The sequence below is a fragment of the Vicia villosa genome, unplaced genomic scaffold (assembly GCF_029867415.1).
Source record: "Vicia villosa cultivar HV-30 ecotype Madison, WI unplaced genomic scaffold, Vvil1.0 ctg.000339F_1_1, whole genome shotgun sequence".
Classification (NCBI taxonomy): Eukaryota; Viridiplantae; Streptophyta; class Magnoliopsida; order Fabales; family Fabaceae; genus Vicia; species Vicia villosa.
Genome location: NW_026705151.1, coordinates 990,067 through 1,005,854, shown reverse-complemented (window position 1 = coordinate 1,005,854; position 15,788 = coordinate 990,067). Strand labels below are relative to the sequence as shown.

At 34.5% G+C, this 15,788-nt stretch overlaps 1 protein-coding gene across 2 annotated transcripts; it reads right to left on the bottom strand.

Annotated features, from left to right (window-relative positions):
• Nucleotides 1-4,379: 4,379 nt before the first annotated feature.
• Nucleotides 4,380-14,933, bottom strand: LOC131626984 (phytyl ester synthase 2, chloroplastic-like). 2 transcript variants are annotated; one of them, XM_058897819.1, is made up of 14 exons: nucleotides 14,444-14,933; nucleotides 9,713-9,764; nucleotides 9,541-9,596; nucleotides 9,201-9,359; nucleotides 9,007-9,111; nucleotides 8,656-8,762; nucleotides 8,189-8,310; nucleotides 6,922-7,030; nucleotides 6,665-6,798; nucleotides 6,154-6,523; nucleotides 5,817-5,930; nucleotides 5,398-5,483; nucleotides 5,038-5,147; nucleotides 4,380-4,933 (listed from the first exon to the last, which is right to left on the bottom strand). In XM_058897819.1, exons 1-14 carry the CDS (start codon nucleotides 14,928-14,930, stop codon nucleotides 4,743-4,745), a joined length of 2,202 nt encoding a protein of 733 aa, XP_058753802.1. In that variant the 5' UTR covers nucleotides 14,931-14,933; the 3' UTR covers nucleotides 4,380-4,742. The 2 variants fall into 2 exon arrangements, with proteins under 2 accessions (XP_058753802.1, XP_058753803.1); XM_058897820.1 differs by having other exon boundaries at nucleotides 6,665-6,795; nucleotides 14,444-14,930.
• Between the last annotated feature and the right edge of the window lie 855 nt (nucleotides 14,934-15,788).

The following is a 15,788-nucleotide window of genomic DNA, read 5'->3' as shown; positions in this document are numbered from 1 at the left end:
ACAACCAAGCTTAATATGAGCTCGTCATTTCTAGGATCACGCTCGTGGGTGAAATGGGGGACGAATGCATCAAACTACAAAAAAACTCCTAATTAAATGCTTCCCAGATAAGAGAAGAGGCCCTAGAAAAGAACCTTTTGCTCTAACGATACCTCAAGATGACTTATGAGAAATTGGCGAAGTTCAAGGTTTTCTAGGTTACCCATGTGCCACGAGAGGTGAAAAATTGAGCCTATGTTCTATATTGGTTGACCAGCACCAAAGGTCTTGATATCAACCAATCTTTTTTTTAATAAGCTAGAAAGATCCCCATCAATAAATCTAAAGAGAAGATGGTAGTATTTGTAGACGAAGCCGCCCCGCACTCTTGGATGGCTCTAGTTCAACAGTATATCGGATATGGAATCCTTCCATCAGATCCATCTGAAGCAGCCCTGATGAGAGTGAAGGCCAGTGAATACACCATGGTTGAAGAAACTTTGTACAAGATGGGTTTGTCTATGTCATTGCCGAGGCCCTTGGGGAAAGTAGAGGAAGGTTGCACCCTCATGGAATTGCATGAAGGAATCGTCGAGCAACACTTAGGGGAAAAGACACTAGCAAAGAAGGTTCTAAGAGTAGGGTATTACTTGCTAACCAAGATGTTTTCAACACCCCAGCCACCAAAATACATATATTTAGATCGCCCTGGCCATTTTTAGTGGGGGATGGATATCCTCGAACCTTTCTCCCCCGCCTGGGACAACTTAGGTACCTTATCGTAGCTGTAGATATTTCACTAAATGGATCGAGGCTGAGGCATTAGAGAATATCACGACAGCAAACTTCGTAAAATTCTATAAAAGGAACGTGTTGGATAAGTTCAGAATCCCCCAAGTCGTTGTAACAGACAATGGGATGCAGTTCATTGATAAAATACTAAAATGCCTTCAGGAAGAGCTAAAGATAAAGCAATATTTCTCGTCGGTGGGACATTTGCAAATGAAGGGCCAGGAAGAGGCTACCAACCAATTAATAATTAGAGGTTTGAAGCAAAATTAGAGGAAGCCAAGGGAAATTGGGCCAAAGAACCACTGCATGTCTTGTGGGCCTATCATGCCACTCCCCTACTAACGAAGGGAGAAACCCCCTTTTGTCGAACGTATGTGATAGAGGTTGTTATTCCAGTAAAAATCAAATTGCTAAATTGAAGGTCAGCTCATTCGTAGTCTGGAGAAGACCGCGAAAAAACTATCAAAGAAGAAACGACATTTTGGAAGAAAAGAGGATGGAAGCCTCTTTCACCAGCGTCGTTGTCAAGAAAATCACTGCTTCAGGGTCCAACTGTCGTGTCCGGCCCTGAGAGTTCCACACTAGAGATTTAGTTTGGAGGGCGAATATCGAGAAGAAAAATGCTTAGAATGAAAACCTAGAAGCTAATTAGGAAGATCATCATCGCGTGCGAGCTAGTAGCAGAAGAGGGGCGTACTTCTTAGAGTCTCTCGAAGGAGAGCAAATATCACGGACATAAAACGTTGCTAGGTTGAAGTTGTCGAACATGTGACTCCACACACAAGAAGGGGTGATTTGTGTGTTCCAGGAAAAATTTAAGTTAAAAAAAATCTTTTGGATCAATTTTAGAGTTTAAAAATATTTTTGAAAAGTTTTAGAATTAAACAGCGGAAAATAAAAATGCACAAATTAAAAAGTTAAAGAATAGAGAGATAACACCATAAATTATATAGGTTTGGTCAAAAGAAAAAAACATAATCCTCTCCTCTAGTTTTATTCTTAATAGTATTCAATATTTTTAAGAGGTTTTTATATATTGAACTCTTGAACCTCATTATATAAGAAAAATGAAGTTTGTGGCTAACTTCGAACCAAACAACAAATACGGAGAGAAGCGGTAAGTCTTCCAAGCAGTGGATCGAAGCGATTAATCTTCTTTTCAACAAGAAATTTGGAGAGGCTAGTATTCAAGCTTCAAACCAAGATTTTACACGGATTTATCTTGAACTAGGCGTGTTTTTAATCCAGGCTAAACTCACGAACCTGGGAGATTTTATACCGGGCTAATCTCCAACATTAGTAAGCTTTTAACATCGTGCTGAGCTTAAACTGTAAAGAAACTTTACACAAGATAACCACCAACCAATATGAGATTTTAACACCGAACTGATCTCGAATCAAATGAAGACTTTTGAACGGATTGAGCCTTCGAACCGAATCGGTGACTTAGTAACTAAATCTCCAAAACCAAGCTTTTAATAGGTTTAGCTTCGAACCCAAATAAATAATTTCTAAATGAATGAATTATTCAACCAAGATAAAAACAAACTCCCTTGGTGAATTTATAATACAACCCTTCCAAAATTACAAATGTCTCACTTGCAAAACAACTTTCTCAAAAGCGCTACGGCTAAATTTGAGTGAGAGGAAGTATAGAAAAATTATTTTAGAGAGAAAGTGAGGAGTGAAGGTCACATTTTTTGATGTGAAAATATGTGAGAAGTGACTTGTATTTATAGGCTAGAGGTTGACACAAAAAAGAAAAAAAATTGGGGGTAAAATTAATGAGTCAATCGATTGACATATGTACAAATCGAATGGTTGAACTAAAATTAATCAATTAGAAAACTTTAAAAGGCAAAAAAAATATATAGTTGTTGTCATTCATTAAGATGATTTTTTAAACATTTACGACGCATTTTTGAACTAATCCAATCGATTAGGTAAAGTGCCAATCAATTGGCAAGAACAAAAAATTGCATAGAACTTTTCTGAAAACTCCCAAACTATTTGGCACGACTTCAAGATATTTTTAGAAATACTCTATTGAAAAAATAGGTTTAAAAATTTGTTTTAGTGTGTGTGATTAACTATTTAACTTTACGAGAAATGTATGTTTTTACAATGTTTATTCATTCAAACATATTAGAGTAAGCTTTCACATACTTCAAGACTTGTCATCTTAGCCGAGACACTGAATTTTTTGCAATATAGGAGGCAAATAAGAAAAAGGGGTAGATATACCCAATAGTTCACTTTTTATTTATATTTTGATAACAGTTGTATTATTTGTATTTTTTAAACAAATTATGTATCCTAGTAACATTTTCGTTTAATTGATTAATGTTTGAATTTGTATTATTGTGATTTTATATATGACATGTTTGAATTGCATTTGTATAATTAACATGGTGGTATTATAGCTTTAGTATAAATGGTCTAAATTATAAGTTAGTTTAAAAAATATCAATTTCAGAACAAACTTGCAGCTAGGACTGATGTTCTGAGTTTTGAAAATTTTTCAAAGATGCACTTCTAAAATACCTCTGAGCTATGCAAACACACTCTTCTATCAACTCAGAATACTCTCAGAGGTTAATCGAGAGATATACTTACAAACATACACCCTTCAAAATTACTTAAATGCATATTCAGATCAATTTTTAATAAATATATGAATAGATGACTCTCTTATGAAATACCGTGTGCATTTAAAATGTGTTTGGAGATACATCTCCAAAATATAAAAAAAAAAATATTCAAATTTTTAGTGTGTTCACCCTAAATCCATATGGTAGATAAAGTCATTTCCTTATAAGCAAATGTTAAATAATAGAGGTCAGAAATCGTTTTTGGAATTTCTGTATGTAGTTGAACTTGAATAATTTTTAAAGTATTAAGTTCATGAAATTAAACTAAAATTATAAGTTAATTTAAAGTCAAGATAACTAATTTTTCTGATTAAAACTAAATTTCTCAAAACTTGGCCAATTTGTAAAAACTGGCAAAACAATGCCTATATGTTTCATTAAGGGGAATTTCTTTTACCAATTCTATACCGACTCACAAATTTTCAGTGAAAATCCAAAAATGTCCTTAGAATTCGGAGATGCATCTTCAGACGCATTCATTTTCCACAAAATTAAACATAAACGAGTGAATCATCCTTATCATACTTAATTTTAGTCTGGAGTTGCATCTTCAAACATGTATTTGGTATATTGCAGAGACGCGTATCTGAATATACCACATAGTATCCAAAATATAAACGTTTAAATAGCTAAAAACGCACTCATGGATATTTTTGGAGATGCATCTCCGAATTAATATTTGACAAAAATGGGATGGCTGCTTGACTTATAAAGAATGAGGTGATTTAAATTGCGTCCGAAGATGGATCTTTGAAAACACTTGAGGGCAAATTCGAGTTTTCAGAGGTGTGAACCACACTCGTGAAAAAAGAAATTCCCTTCATTAAGGGATCCAGTTTTTTTAACCCAAATAATCATCCAAACTGTAAACCAACCAAATTCCCTTCATTAAGGGATCCAGTTTTTTTAACCCAAATAATCATCCAAACTGTAAACCAACCATAGAAAGTCTAAGAATGAACTCCAAACACTTCTGGTGTATATAGACATATAGAGTATAGAATATAGACATGTATAGTTTCATTATGCAGGGAGTAATACATTGATACCTCCCTCCCACTTTACATGTTTCAAGATTCCATTGTCTAACTTGACAATTTACATACAACTTGTGTAGTAATGTTCCTTTCCCAATAATTTATTCTTTGCATTTGCTGCTTTTTTATTTAAACTATAGGAAGAATTGCAAAATGGTCCAACCTTCTTCTATGAACTATCATGCCCTCTGACAAGAAAACAATGTCTGAAAAACTATTGGCAAATTACAAAGTTTGCCTTTCTAACCTAGGGAATTTTCAGGATCAGAATATAACAGAACAATCAAATTTCAAATGTTGGAATATCAGATGTCAAACCATGTGTAGCTTGGTATATTAACCGAGACAGTATACTTCTGTAAGGGTCGCTTTCTCGTTTCTCCTTTAAATAAGCAATGCATCTCTCAACCTCAGATTTCACTTCAAAGTATAATTCTTGAGATTTCTCCCTATCCTTAAGTTCCTGTTTCCTCCCTGTCAAACAATATCCCAATAAATTGATGTTAGCAAAACAAACTTTACCGCCACATTTTATAGGTACTCTTAGCAGTGAAATAAACATAGGTCAATGCACATACCTTTTGTTTCAATTGGTTTTCCAAAATAATAGTAGAATCGGCCTGGAACTTTAGGCAAAATTCCAGGCAAATGCACTTGTTGATTCGCCACCTCACCACTAGCACCAGCCCTAGATTTCAAAGTATACAAAGGCATATAATAATACTTCTGTGTATGGAATAAAACACATAACAAAAATGGAAAAGAAAAGAAGTATATGAAAGTTATATGTTTCGCGATTTGGTATATTTTTTTGGTATGAATCAACAAGTTATAAAAATAAATGGTATGAATCAATCAACAACAACAATCAAGTTTTATCTCATTAAGTGGGGTTGGCTACAGGTATGAATCAATCAACAAAGAGGAAATTTAGATACCTCAACGGCATGGCCTCTTTCGTAAGGTTTTCTATTTCAGACTTAAAGTAAGGAATCTTCATCAAGTCATCATAATCAAACACAACCTGAAAAGAACATTGTGACGTGTCGTTAATATGGTATTCAAATCCAGGTTCAGGGCATCCATTGAGTTATATGTTACGGTTAGAAAGCGGTAGTTAATCTCTAAGTAGAAAAGGTGACTGTTGTGGTGAAAGTTTACAAGAGTAGAACACTAGTAGTGAACCTAAATTAAATCCTAAAGAATATCGATAAAAGTTTTTAAGTATGAAGTTCTAGTAGAATTATACTCCATAAGAATTGGTCACACAAACAATTTGCCTTCAATACATGTTATTTTCAGAAAAAGAATAACTTTGTAAGGGAAAATGATTGGCTTAGTAAATACTGAAACTTACTTCGCCAAGATCATCTTCTCCAACAGCACCGAAAGGTACAATTTTGGCTCCAAATCTTGCTGCCATCCTGACAAACTCAGATTGTTCTGGCCAAAATAACTTGTATTCTTCACCCTGAAAATTATTATAAAAGGGTGGAGATTTTGAGCGAGCCTTGTAAGTACGTTTAAAATATAGAAACGGAGATACACAGTGCCACCTAAAATATAACCGTGTGTTGAAATGCTCACACTAAATGTGAGAATTTAGGTTCATTTAGAAGAGCTAACATGAGCGAATTTGGATTAAATGAGAAAAGATGAAACTCATTATAAAGAGCTTACTTATTGGGATTTACCTTTCTATGAAGAGCCTCACGCATCCCTCCAGGATATAACAGGACATGTGACTTGGAAGATAAAAGCTTGAAAAGGTTAGATGGTGCCACAGGAACAGCACCCATAACTCTGAATGTGTCAAAAGAAGATACTTCTGGCAATCTTCCATTTTTTTGTTTTCTAAAAATCATAGGATGTGCTATTCCTCTTACAAGGATATCTCTTTCCATAAGAATTCGAGAAACCAAAGGAACTAATTCCAATCCTAGCAACATGTGGTACCCAACAAACAAAACAGGTCCTTCTGAAGGAAGTCCAGCTAGTCCTTTTACAATTGTTCCATCCTCCAAAGTTGAAAGCATTACAGCACTTGTGACAGCAGTAATCAAACTGGAAGCATTTTAAGTTTGATTAGAGTACAGTTCAATTAACTAGAAAGAACACAGATGAATTGAAAGATATAACAAGTCATCAAAACATCAATATATCATGAAAGTCATCATGATAAGCTATAGGTTAAGCTTTCCTTACCTGTTTGATTCTATTACTTCTTTGGCTTCATAACGTGTAGGCGGTATGAAATCAGAAACATAGTCGTGATACTTGCTGCGACGGTAGTAGGAAGTTCCCTTGAGGATGGTTACAAGGTCAATGCTGCCTTCCTGCTAGCAGTTAACAAGCTATCATCTTAGAGTCTGCTAAAACTTGTATCAAATGATAATGCATGTTTGAATGCAAACAGACAACAGCATGCCTACAGAAAAATATAAATGGAAAAAAAAAAATACCAGTAATAGGAAATGTCCACTGTCATCAAATTTACGGAGCTGGCAATTAGGCAGTAACTTATATAGTTTTTCACCTTCCTGTTGGCTAGGTAATAATTGATCATTTCCACTAAAAGCATAAAGAAAAAAACAAGTTTCATTTTTCAGGAGTCATAAACTTGAAAAGGGAAACATGCTGTGTATATTTGATAATACTGGAAAAATATATTGGTATTGTTATAATGGAAATTCTTCTGAACAACGTGGACAAGTTAGGGAAACTTTGAATTTGTGCTTCCATGTCATTATTGGGTAAAGTAGCCTCTCTAAGGTCATTCTTGTCCATGGACTATTCGACACTGGCATTAATATCTGCTTGATATCAAAAATGTTTTCCTTCATCACAACCTCACATAAAAGATTTATATGGAGCAACCTCTTGGAAATATTATCTATAGAAAATTTTCATAACTAGTCTTTCGCCTCCTCACGTGTTTATACGATTTCAGTCTCATAGGAGATGGTTTGGAAAATTCATCATTGTGGTGCAAAAGTTTGTTATGACTCGGAGTGAGGTTGACCGTTCAATTTCTATCTTAATTAAACTGCACGGTGCATTTACACGGTTGTGTACGTGAACAACATTGCCATCATAGGTGGAAAATGCCATGGCATCGAAGAAGAAAAAAACTATCAGCATTTTCAGACCAAAGATTTTGATAGATCTCATTACTTTTTGAGGATAGAGGTAGCGCAATCAAAGAATGGTACTGTGATTTTTCAAATGAAGTATGTAGGTGAATTTTAAGGGAAGCAGGGTTGATTAACACTAACCCTGTTTGATACTCCGATGGATCCCAAGCCAAACATCTACTGATTCAATGGCAGTCACTCTTAGACCCAAAGAAATACATCAACTAGTTGGGAAGCTGAATTAGGTAATTGTAACCATATCCTAATATCGCCTTTGTGATTTACATGGTCAGACAATTTTACTCTACCTGTGAAGGAGATTGGGATGCAATAATTTACATTCTGAGATAATATCCTCTGGTGAATAATTGACACAAATTTCATATGGTTTTTATTTCTATACCCTTCAACGGTTTCCATCATTCAGACCATGGTTTAGAAGTAATGAAGTTTGAAGAAATTTGTTAGCACTTATCTTTCTTTCCATTTCTTTTTTAATAGCATGTATGCTAAGTGACGGCATCGAAAAGTTAAGAAAGTACATAGGATTCCATATTATGACTATGTAAGATGTACAATGTTAAAGAGAATAAACCTGCAAAGGATCAAAGTCTGAGCTTTGATAGCATAAAGACGCGAATTAGCATAATCAGAAGCAGTCTTAAACATCTTTAGTTTCCACAAAAGTGTTTCTTTTGGTAATATGTCTGCAAGAACCTGTAAATTCAATCAACAGATTTTCAATATTGAAAGTAAATGAAGTGAAAACTCAAATGGCACAAATACGCCAGAGCAAAGAAAATAAAGTCATATCCAATCATGCTCTTCATTAGTCGAACATGTTCCACTTTTACAAAGTTTTAGTTAAAAGAAAGGAAATAAAGTAAGCTAGCCAAATTTTCAATTAAGATTTCTTCTGAAGTATGCTTTAAGCACTGTGAATGCCACTAACTTATTATTACTCTAACAACAGCCTCCAGTGAAGAAAAAGTCACACACGGCTCTTCCAATTGAAAGTCTTTATTTTTGAGGAAAATTGGAAAAACAATAAATGAACCTTACAGGAAGTGATGATGAGAAAGTAGTAAAGTCCTCTATTAGCTCTCTAGCTGTATTTTGTAGAGGAAGTCCTTTCACGAAGTTATCCAACACCATCCTCAGAGGGTCGCCTAATGTAACAACAATAGTTGAAGGCATAAATGGAGAAAGGAACCATTTTCTTTAGAAAAAGATAAAGACATAATGCAAGTTCTTCAATATGATAAATTAACTCTAGCTGAAAAGTGCGTAAGAAAAACGGAGTTGAAAGTTTAGCTTAAGTTTCTAACAACAGTGAAGTTAAGTGCTCGCTAATTTAATTAACTTCAAAACTATAGTTCATATAACAAAACAGAAAAAGCAAGATGAGCAAACCTGCTGTCAAACTGAAAATGTTCGGCATGGCAGGAGAGAACGAGTCAGGCAAGGCTTCCAACAATGGTGTTAGAAGTTGCAACTGGGACCTGCTGAATGAACTAGCTGTAAATTGTATATCCATGGTCAGAGTCAGATCATGTACTTTGTATGTCTTTCAGTCAAAAAGCATGTCTGCATTACTAAAGAATTACCTGGATTTGCCAAAATTAGTACAAGATCAATATCACGGTTACGGGATGCAACAGCCAATGCGAGACACCCTCCTAAAGATTCTCCAACAAGATATATGGGCCTATTTGGTGAACGTTGATATTCTGCCCTAACTGTTTTCTCCACTAATTTCACAAGGTCTGCAACAGGGAAATTTCTAAGCAATAAATTATGCAGGAATACACAACTGAAACATGCAATCAAATTTTTAAAAATGCATGGAAGATAAACCCAGTGATCTTGTCAACATTAAAAATGAATAAATAAATAGTGTGAAGAAGTTCAACATGAGCTATTATAACGGGCTAAGGGAAAAAGGACCTGTAAATGATGTTCGATCCGCAACTGGAATATGCAAGCACCACAAATCAAAAATCCTTCAATGAACAAAAACAGTATTTCTTAATTACACGAGTTAATGATTATTCAAGAAGAAAATCATTTAGTTAGAAGGTGCAATATTCCTAAAATGACAAATTAAATGAAGACAAACCTTCCCAGTTTTTGATGATGTGAAATAAGTCCCAGTCCCAAGCCATCAATTCCTGTAAAGTTTGGAATGCAAGTAATTCGTAAAATTAAAATTATTAGTAACTTGGTTTCTGATAGAGGAGTATAATGATATTTATAATATTAGTTATTAATGTTGTTATTGAATTCTAGTTGTATTTGGGCCTTTAATAGTTGTTGGGCTTTTAGGTTTAATATCCATTTAGAGTAGTATATATTGTAGTCTCATAGAGACATTTAGAATCAATCAAAGAAATCAAAGTTTATTTTATTCTATATTTTCTTAGTTTATTTTAATGTCTTCCTCTTTTTATTGTTGAACCCTAAATTGATAGTCTTGGTAGGATTAGCTTCCTATCAATTGGTGCTTTCATCCATGTACTCAAATCCTCCTATGGATTACCCTCATCACACACCTTCATATCATTCATGGAGTTTTCCTCCTATCCATTCCACAAACTCCTCTTTCACAACTTCCACCACAACCTCATTTCCATCTTTCCCATGGGAAATCTTTACACCTTGTTACACTCTTGGATCCTCATCTCCAAATTTGTATTTAACTCATGGATATTCACCACATACTACTTATTCATATCCATGGAACACTCCTCCATTTTATCCCACTGACACAACTTATACTATTACTTCACAAAGTTTGGGTTTTAATGATTATCCACCCGTCTCCCCACAACAATACACATTACATTCACCACCTTCACCATGGAATCCAATAGATCTAGAAAAAAAGAAACCACGTCAGTTGTCTTCGAGGGTACCTTTCTTATTATCTGTTAGAAACGACATACACAAAATGGGAAAAAGAATGATGAACAGAAAACATGTTACGTCGACATTGAAATCACAAGATGCAACCCGACCACGGTCCGATTCTCTCAGTTTGAAGGGATTTAGAAGAAGGAGAATGGGGAAGTTAGGGAGGAAACTATTAGAGGAAGAATTATCATACCCAATTCACATAGCAGAACAACAATCAAAACAACAAACTCCTTCTCCGAATATGTTTGAAGCATCTTCTTTGACGCCATTTGGAGCACCACCGGATTCTTCACCATTTGGAGCACCTACCTCGGCTTCTTCGATTTCTTCAACGTTGTTTGGGGCACCTTCATCGTCCTCGACTTCTTCGACTCCGTTTGAATTTGCGTCTTACACGACACCGTTTGAAGGAACTTCATCTTCTTCGATAACATCAACTCTGTTTGGTGGAACATCATCTACGACTGCAACAACAACATCTGTTTTTAACTCGCACGTGACTGACGCGAAGGTATTGTTGTTTAATGACGTTTTAGAACATAATGCATATAAGGTGTTTGATAAAATACCTCTCTATGTTTCTAATGAGCTTGCGTTGGAAGATACTGGTTCCATTGTTTATTTTGAAGCTGAGTATGACGAGGAAAAGATTGGGGAAGGACAAGGTCTTCGAATCAGAGGAGACTGTGATGGAAACTATAGTGCAGAATTTCTTGCTACTTTTTGTGATAAAATTCTTAAGAAAAGAGGAAGTGAAAAATTGAGTGATGAAGAAATTGAAGAAACTCTTGAAAAGATGGTAAAGCCGCTCGCCTATATTAGCCCACCCGAACCTGTTTCTATTGGTGCTATTGATGCATCAGTTAAGCCTGTGCCTGCACCAATAAGGCCTGAAACTTCAATGGAACGTAATGCGGACAGCAATGAATATGGCATGTGTGATAAACTAATTGTTCCTTGTTTCATGAGAACACTTGCCTATGATAGAATGAGTGTGGTGGATGATGCCAAACTTACAAATGCTAGCAATATACAGCCATCCAAAGTTTCGGTGAAGGAAGAAAGCAAGAGCCATGTTTATAGTAAAGGTGAAGACATCTCAAACATCACTGATTCTTTTAAGCAAAGAGAAGAACTCGAAGAGCTGTATAAAAAATCAAAACTGATTGGGTCTGATGCTACTGAACCTCAAGCGTCAAAGATTTTATCTGTGCCGCCGCCGAAACCACCAGATAAGATATTCATTCAAACATCGTCATTGTTCCTGGCGTGTTTTTCACAACAATTCGTTCAACACTGTTTGGAGAAGGAAGTGGAAGAGGCTTACTTTCCATGTGAAACACCAGAACCACTGCGCAAGCTGAGAGTAGAAGAACTTGCAGCCCTCCATGGTAAAGGAGTTGGAAAACTCAATGAGTGGGAAAAAGTATATGACTATGCTTGTTACAATGACTTAGGAACTCCAGTTGATGGTCCAGATTATGCACGTCCCGTTATCGGAGGATCACAACAGTTTCCTTATCTACGTCGAGGAAGAACTAGTCGTCCACATACCAAAACAGCTCCTAAAACTGAGTCAAGACTGCATGTTTTGAATCTAAATGTTTATGTACCAAGAGATGAACAATTTGGCTATGTAAATTTTTCGGACTTTCAAGCTTATGCACTCAAATCAGTTGCTCAGGTTCTGCTTCCGGAGCTTAAATCTCTGTGCGACAAAACTATTAATGAGTTTGATAATTTTGAAGATGTGATTGATATTTATGAGGGAAGTTTTAAGATTCCAAGTGGAGCTTTGCAGAGTAAGGTTATAGAACTTATTCCTTATGAGATTCTTACGGAACTTGTAAGGAATGATGGTGAGAAATTCCTTAAATTTCCTGTGTCTGATGTGATCAAAGCTAGTAATACTGCATGGAGGACCGGCGAGGAGTTTGCAAGAGAAATTCTTGCTGGAGTTAACCCTGTTATCAATATCCGTATCCAAAAGTTTCCTCCAGTAAGCAAGCTAGATCCTAGTGTCTATGGAGACCAAAACAGTTCCATCCAAGAAAAGCACATAGCATATAGTTTAGATGGGTTCACAATAGATGAGGCCATTCAAAGGAATAAACTATATATATTAGACCATCATGATGCTTTAATGCCATACCTTAACAGTGGGATCTAAGACATTATTCTATCAACAATTTCTTTTCTTCTCTACAACCTTGAGGACAAGGTTGTTTTTAAAGGGGTGAGTAATGATAGAGGAGTATAATGATATTTATAATATTAGTTATTAATGTTGTTATTGAATTCTAGTTGTATTTGGGCCTTTAATAGTTGTTGGGCTTTTAGGTTTAATATCCATTTAGAGTAGTATATATTGTAGTCTCATAGAGACATTTAGAATCAATCAAAGAAATCAAAGTTTATTTTATTCTATATTTTCTTAGTTTATTTTAATGTCTTCCTCTTTTTATTGTTGAACCCTAAATTGATAGTCTTGGTAGGATTAGCTTCCTATCAGTTTCTTGTTACCATGACAAAAGAATCTCTATTGTTTGGATTTGGCTCTAAATAGCCAGTAAGGAAAGAAAGGCAAGAATAAATGATTCATATGTTATGCATGTGCATGGAATATTGCGCACTTTTTAATCTTAAAAGACAATCTTTAGTATGTTTAGGCAGTGGAAAACAAAATATACATAAAGAATTACCTATTTTTGTAAAATTTACTTTAGATTGGAAAAATTTTAAATTCCAAATTTCAAATTAGTTACAGGAGATTGAATCATGATTCTCCCTATCAAATTTAGAGTCAATTAGGACGGACCAACTAACTATTTATTGGTAACCTATATTTATATTCAATACAACTTACTAATTTCTCTAAAACTTACATCATTATTTTTTTAAAATGAATTAATTCAATTGATGATTGAATTACTAAAGGGAAGGAAATGTTATCCCCATGTTTTAAAGACACTATTTAAAAATTTAAAAGAGCAAATTTTTATAAAAATTTCAATGCGTCAGAAATTAAAAAAATTTATAACAAGTATTTTATGACACTCATTAACACCCACTTTGAACACGACATGCGATTAAAATAAGAATTCACCTTAAAATGTATATGTTTGCATTTCCTCATATCATGTATTATGTAGGGCCCTTGATTTGGGTTTTTCCGCCACTACCACTATTAAACTAATATATCACTTATGTGCAATTTCAAGAAATTATAACTTTAAAGGAAAGCACTTTGCATGTTGAAAGTGATATCACTTTTTTAGGCTAAAACTAAAATTTCCTTAAAAAAATATATCCTTCATGTTTAAGGAGTTATTGATATTTAGTTACAAAAATTGATTACTAGAACATACTATTAAGAAATCATTTTATTAATGTATTAAAATAAAATTGGAAAAAAAATTATATTTTTACTAAACTAACTTATTAATTCATTAGAATAGAAAATAATTAAAGAGAATAAGTGAAAAATTATCAATTATTCTTACTATGTAATATAATATTTTTCTTATAATTGCACACAAATTAAAAATATAATTAATATTTTACAGAAATTAGAATAAATGTATGAATTATTCTATAAAAGTAATTTTTATTAATGGTATTGAAAAGATAATTTTAAAAAATTAAAAGTTTGAATTTGATATGACCGAATAAATTTTAGTGAATAAAAAAATGAAAATTTGTTGAAAAGTTTGTGTTTCTAACATTATTTTCTACCATAGATGAAATCAGAGTTGGAAAGTCGCAATGGCGTTAACGTAAAGTCAATCGTCAACAATAGAAACTAGATAAATGTAATGAATGAAAATTGAAAAGAAATCGAAGTACTCGGAAAAAAAAATCTTATTATTAATAATTTCAACTAATTAATTACAATTAACTGATTAATTAAATATAAATTGTAAATGGAACTGACCCGGCAAGAAGAGCATAAGGGGAGAATTATCCAACCGCGAACCACACTCCAACGGCGAAAACCACCGCGGCGGTCCACCGTCACCAACGATCAAATCCTTCGCTTGCTCCAAATATTCTTTCCAACCGCTCCGTCTCGACTTCTCTTCCTTTTCTTCCCAACGCTTCTCTATCTCCGCTGCACTACCTTCTTCTTGTTTTACCTCCGTCGTGTTTCCTTTCTCTGCCGCCACGAGTGTTGCCGGAATTCGGTCAACGGACATGGCGAAGCGCGGGAACATGCTCTGAGTCCGAGCTGGATTCAGCTTCCCGTGAAGCGGAGGCGGCTCGCGGCGGAAGAGTGGTGAGGAAACGCCGGGGAGAAAACATGTTCCGGCTGCTGCCATGGCGGTTTGTAGCTTATGGCGGGTGACGGAAATTCGAGTCTGATTAGTGGTAGCAAAGGGACTTTGGAATTCAATGATTAATAAAATGAAAATCCAGTGCATTTATATATATATATATATATATATATATATATATATATATATATTAAAAATGTAGAAAAATGAGAAGAGAATGTGCTCGGTGCAGAGACTTCGGGATGCGTGTGTCCAATGTTTACCACTTTTCTGTTTTGTTTTGTTTTGCCTAATTTTTTTTGTTTTTTTCGCATAAAATATTTTCTTACCAATTTTTGGAAAAAGTGGTGTTTTTTTTGTACACATGTGACTTGTGTTAATTATTTAAACACGCAAAATCTATATCATATTTGAATTTCGTATCCAAAATGATGAACGATAGGGGGAGAAAAATATTAAGAAACTCTTACTACACCTTTTAATTTTCTTACACGTGTTTTCAATAATCTTCCTCTCTTTTTATAGATGTAATTTTGATAGTAATTTTTTTTTACGTTGACGTTCCGTAGATACATATACGGAACATACCGTTGATACATCTACAGAATAAATCCATAGTCAGTAAACCAGAAAAATAACATTTATAATGAGAAAAGTAACATTCATTGATTAAAGTCGGCATTACATCGATAATTCCAACAGAAAATTAAATATTACATCTAAGAAATTACAACAGTCAAAGCAATTTCATCTGATCCATACATCATTTGAATGACATCAATGTCGTTTTCCACTTCATCTCACCAACATTCTGTTTTTCGGTCTCAAGTGAAGTCTTTGTTCTAAGCCTCTAAATCCTTCTGATAACTTCATCAGGTTTGTACATCCCCACTAACCAAGACATCAGAGACCTTTTTAGTTGGTCCAAAGAATGAATGTGCCAAAATTTCTTCTGCATCGGGGGTTTGAGAGGAGAGCAACAACATGTCAATCCCTTTTGAAAAT

Excerpts from the sequence above, each read along its gene's own strand:
- LOC131626984 (XM_058897819.1), bottom strand. The coding sequence starts at position 14,930 with ATGCACTGGATTTTCATTTTATTAATCATTGAATTCCAAAGTCCCTTT. Across the intron at positions 9,112-9,200 it reads ACTAATTTTGGCAAATCCAG|CTAGTTCATTCAGCAGGTCC; the intron begins GTAATTCTTTAG and ends TACAATTTACAG. Across the intron at positions 4,934-5,037 it reads AAAACCAATTGAAACAAAAG|GGAGGAAACAGGAACTTAAG; the intron begins GTATGTGCATTG and ends ATTGTTTGACAG.